The following is a 5,082-nucleotide window of genomic DNA, read 5'->3' as shown; positions in this document are numbered from 1 at the left end:
CCCCAGCCCTTTGCAGACCCCCAGCCCTTGCCACCCGCAGGCCTGTGCAGGTCTCCAGCCCCCATGACCTGTGAGCAGCCATTTGGCTCACCCTTTGGCTACTTCCCCTGTCACCTCTGTCCTTCCACCCAAGGAAAGTGGTTTATTCAGGAGCCAGAGCCAATGTAAGCAGCCGGCTTACGGGGGGCACAGCACAGGTCTGTGGGTGACGGCTGCTCCCCACGCTGCCGGCAGGACCGGAGTAAACGCTCACCCATGATCCCAGCCGGTCTCTGCTGAATTGGCTCAGGCAGGACCGGCAGCCCGGGACCCGTGATTGTCCGTTACATGCACTCACCTCGGTGGCTAATATGTAACTTGTAGGTGAAGGACACTTGAGTACAATTCCCAGAAACTGGCTTCCCGGGAAGCGCCTCCCGCTCTCAGGGGCCCTGACCCAGCAGGTGAGCTGGCGATCAACCACCCAAACCAGACGCAGAGAGCACGCTGGACGCCGCTGACCGGCAAGACGACCGGGACCTTCTGGGAGTTCAGCTTCCTTCCCAACATTCCCGCTCCTTCCCTGCCTTTCCCTCCTCTACTCTGTCCACCCCTCCTCTCCCCTCCCCTCCATTCCTCCCTCTCCCCTTCGCTCTTCTCTGACCACTCTGGACCCCAGGGAGTCTCTAACCCTCTGGAACCCGCAGCCCATTGCATGCCAGTGGGTTCCTCCCCGGCCACCCCTACTATCCTGGGGGTCCCTCCGGGGGGTCCCCTGGGCAGAGCTGGGGGACGAGAGGGGGCTCCTGGGCTTTCTCTAAGGACACAAGCAGGCAGCCTGGCCAGCCGGTACCTCCGGGGGGTCCCCTGGGCAGAGCTGGGGGACGAGAGGGGGCTCCTGGGCTTTCCCTAAGGACACAAGCAGGCAGCCCTGGCCGGTGTGGCTCAGTGGATAGAGTGCCAGCCTGCGGAACGAAGGGTCCCAGGTTCCATCCCGGTCAAGGGCACACGGGCGGGTTGGGGGCTGGATCCCAGGGCGGGTGTGATTCTCTCATTGGGTGTTTCTAGCTCTCTCCTTCCTTTCGTCTCCAAAGTCAATAAAAATACATCTTTAATAAAAATAATAAAGACACACGCAGACCCTCCCCACACAGCCCTCCCCTCGCGGAGCATCTGGTCCCACTGAGGAGAAGGGGGGCCACTGCAGAGGGAGGGCTGAGGGCGTGGTGGGGGGACCGTCCCCTGGGGCTGGGGAGGAGGTGGCCTGGCCAGGAGGGAACTAGAGCGGAGGCGGGGCTCACGCAGCAATAAAAGGTGCCAGCGCCTTGGCAGCGGGACCCGGGATGCCACCAACCAGAGCAGCCGCTGCCATGGGAACCGTGGTCCTGGCCCTCGCCCTCCTGGGCACTGCAGCCGCCACGGCCGACAACTGTCCAGGTGAGCCAGGCGCCAGGCTGGCCGGCCTGACCAAGGTCCCAGAGCCCAGGGCCTCCACACAGAACACTGCCTGCCCCCTGCCGGGTCCTTCCAGAACATTCTTCTTCAGACTAAGGCTTAACGACCCTCTGCAGGGGCACCTGCCTCGGGGTCCTCCCACGAGGGGCACAGGTGGTGTGAGGGGGGGAGGCTGGAGAGCGCCCCTCCCCCAGCCCGGGTCAGTGCAAGGTCGCACCCAGTGCTGGGGGCCTTGAGCCTCGGGGGACAGGCGGCCCCAATGCTCCCCGATGTGGCACAGCAAGAGGGCCAGGGTCCCAGGGTCCCCACGGGCCTGACCTCCTTCCCTGGCCCAGGAGCTCTCCAGGGGGCTCCACCCCTCCCTCCAGAGTATCAGCCTGTGGGCGGGGCTGGGACCCCAGACCAGGTGCTGCCTCCCAGGGCCCCGGGGCCTGCAGTGCGGCCTGTGAGGACGTGGGAGAGAGCATGTCCCCCTGTGACGGGAGAAAGGCCGCTGAGTCGGGAGGAAGGACACTCGGGCCTCACGGGGAACGTCACGCTGAGTCCATTTTCTCCCCTCATGGCGTCCTATTTTCTTTATTTAAAACAAAAGGATCTTTTACAATTTATTCATTTGCCAGAGAGAGAGGGAGGGAGAGACGTGGATTTGCTGTTCCCGTTGCTCGCGCCCTGATGGCGATCCGCTCACAGTCTCAGCGACCTGTATGGCCCTCTGACCGGCCAGGCTCCACCAGGGCCTCTCATTGTCCCCACCCCCAGGTGCCCTGTTGTTAATGAGCAGAAATTAAGCGAATGCAGAAGTGAGGTCCCCATTGGCTCCGCCCAGGGAGGACCTGCAGAGGAGAGGCCCGCGGACCATGTGACCCCAAGGGGACCCCGAAAGGCGGCGGGTTTCTGGGTCCCCACACCCTCCCTAGAGGCCGCGTATTTGTGATGGACACACTTGAACTCTGAGAGGCAGGTGCCTCTCTGGCTACAGTTCTGGGGGGGCTGCTGTGTGTCCTTGGATCACAGGGATCCCCACCCTCCGCACCCTCCAGCCCGGGAAATACCCGGTGGCAGGTGGACCCTAAGGCCAGGCCTGAGAGAGGACCGACCACAGGCTCAGCAGAGGCGGGACCGCCTCCCCTCCAGGCTGGCCCTCCAGCTGAGGCAGGCGACCCGGGCACAGCCATCTGCCAGGCCGGGTCCCCAGGGTGGCAGGTCCCTCGGGGTGGGAACAGCGGCCCAGGTCCTCACCCTGAGGGGCACCCCTGCTTCTCTGCAGACGTGAAGGTGCTGGGGCTGGAGGCTGACAAGCTCACCATCCTCCGGGGCTGCCCGGGGCTGCCCGGGGCCCAGGGGCCCAATGGAGAGGCAGGCGCCGATGGCAGGAGAGGTGAGTGCCCAGGGGAAGGGGGACTGGGCCTCATCCCTGCCCAGGGAGACCCGACAAGGCAGGGCCCCCAGCAGGTCTCAGGAGGGACCTGGGGCTTGGTCCACTGGGGTGTGGGCCCCCGTGGGAGGGAGCTGGTCTTGGGTCACCCACGGAGCAGCCGGGCCTGTGTGGGTGGCCAGCATGGCTCCTGGTGATGACACACCTGCTGGGGGGGACCCGGCTGGACTTTCCTCCCTTCCTTCCCTGGTCCCAGCTGAGCCCGGGGGGCCTGCCTCCGGGGGCGACCACAGCGGGCCCGGCAGTCACAGCCAATGGAAATGCCCAGGGTCCCCGGATGATTGCAGAGCTGGTCTCGGGCCTGGTCCCCTGGGAAGGCCCCTGGTCGCAGGTCCTCCCTCCAGCCCGGGATTCCCAGGCCACGTGCCCGAGGAATGGGGGTGACACGCGGCACTGCCCCCGCCCCCCGCTGTCTCACAGATGCGGAGGCTGCACTCACTGGACGGGCCGCAGTGGGGGGAGCTCTTCCTAAGGTCTCACACATTTGCATCGGCCACTCTGACCCCCCAAAGCCTCCTTCTGCTCTCACTCTGCAGCCGGGCACAGAGCCCAGAGGGGCTGAGTGACTCCCCGAGGACACAGCCTGAGGAGCGGGGTTCCCCGGGGACAGGTGGACCCCGAGGCCGGGCCCACCACCTGGGGGAGGACCGACCACAGGCTCAGCAGAGGCGGGACCGCCTCCCCTCCAGGCTGTCCCTCCAGCTGAGGCAGGCGACCCGGGCACAGCCATCTGCCAGGCCGGGTCCCCAGGGTGGCAGGTCCCTCGGGGTGGGAACAGCGGCCCAGGTCCTCACCCTGAGGGGCACCCCTGCTTCTCTGCAGACGTGAAGGTGCTGGGGCTGGAGGCTGACAAGCTCACCATCCTCCGGGGCTGCCCGGGGCTGCCCGGGGCCCAGGGGCCCAATGGAGAGGCAGGCGCCGATGGCAGGAGAGGTGAGTGCCCAGGGGAAGGGGGACTGGGCCTCATCCCTGCCCAGGGAGACCCGACAAGGCAGGGCCCCCAGCAGGTCTCAGGAGGGACCTGGGGCTTGGTCCACTGGGGTGTGGGCCCCCGTGGGAGGGAGCTGGTCTTGGGTCACCCACGGAGCAGCCGGGCCTGTGTGGGTGGCCAGCATGGCTCCTGGTGATGACACACCTGCTGGGGGGGACCCGGCTGGACTTTCCTCCCTTCCTTCCCTGGTCCCAGCTGAGCCCGGGGGGCCTGCCTCCGGGGGCGACCACAGCGGGCCCGGCAGTCACAGCCAATGGAAATGCCCAGGGTCCCCGGATGATTGCAGAGCTGGTCTCGGGCCTGGTCCCCTGGGAAGGCCCCTGGTCGCAGGTCCTGGCCTCTGACTGGACAGCGGGGACTAGGAGGGCTGGGGTCCGGGTCCCCTCCCTCTGGTTCCAGAGGATCTAACCTGGAGGCCTGAAGGGCCACGGTCCCAGAGTTTGCTCACTGACATGTTTGAATTTGCAGGAGAACCAGGCCCATCTGGAGTCCGTGGGAATGCGGGACCCCCCGGGCCCAAAGGTAACTCAGCAAGGAGCCTGGAGAGCCCGGGCAAGTCCCCCAAACCCTCGGGGGCAGGGAGAGAGGAGGGGCACTTCCTGGGTGTCACATGGGAAAATTCCTAACCATAACCTAACGGCAACCATAATCCTATCCTCATCCCAAACACTGACCCGATTATTACCCCTAACTCTAACCCTGATTTTATCCCTAACCCTAACGGTAACATAACCCTAACATTATCCATATACTGATCCTTATCTGTAACCCTAACCCTATCCTTATCACTAATTCTAACCCTCACACTATCCTTATCCCTAAACCTAAGCCTAAGCCTAAGCCTAACCCTAACCCTATCCTTATCCCTAAACTATCCATATTCCCTTACCCTCACTCTAACCTTGTCCCTAACGCTAACCCTAACCCTATCTCTGCCCCCAACATGGTGCTCCCTCACCCAGGGCCTGGGTCTGGGTCTGGGTCTTTGTCCAGAGCACCCAGGGTGCACACCGCGGATCCCTACCCCAGCCCAGCACTGACCCGGCACAGAAAGGAGACCCGGCTCCCTTGCCCCATGACCTGTCTCCGCCCTGGGCTCTCTCAGCCCCAGGAGGGGGGGACAGGCGAGCCCTCTGGCTGACGGGGTCTGGCATGAGCCTGTCCTGTCCTCGAGCCTGTGCTGACCCTCCTCTCTCTGCAGGAGACCGAGGGGAGAAGGGCG

The 5,082-nt window shown here is 64.9% G+C and overlaps 1 protein-coding gene across 3 annotated transcripts in view; it reads left to right on the top strand.

Moving 5' to 3' along the window:
• Positions 1 to 395: 395 nt before the first annotated feature.
• Positions 396 to 5,082, top strand: part of LOC106724736 (ficolin-2-like) — a 19,636-nt gene continuing 14,949 nt past the window's right edge. Inside the window, exons 1-5 of one of the 3 annotated variants that reach the window (XR_001360574.1) lie at positions 399 to 700; positions 1,285 to 1,416; positions 3,406 to 3,802; positions 4,329 to 4,382; positions 5,062 to 5,082. Coding sequence is in view for 1 of the 3 variants with exons in the window: in XM_014533158.1 (XP_014388644.1) it covers positions 1,323 to 1,416 (94 nt within the window). In the remaining 2 variants the exon portion in view is untranslated. Of the gene's footprint in view, positions 701 to 1,284; positions 1,417 to 2,701; positions 2,846 to 3,405; positions 3,803 to 4,328; positions 4,383 to 5,061 lie in introns of those variants that run through there. The other 2 variants (XR_001360575.1, XM_014533158.1) reach the window with 2 other exon arrangements.

The sequence above is a fragment of the Myotis brandtii genome, unplaced genomic scaffold, assembly GCF_000412655.1.
Source record: "Myotis brandtii unplaced genomic scaffold, ASM41265v1 scaffold9511, whole genome shotgun sequence".
NCBI lineage: Eukaryota > Metazoa > Chordata > Mammalia > Chiroptera > Vespertilionidae > Myotis > Myotis brandtii.
The sequence above is the reverse complement of the archived record's forward strand: the minus strand, read 5'-3'. Positions and strand labels throughout refer to the sequence as shown.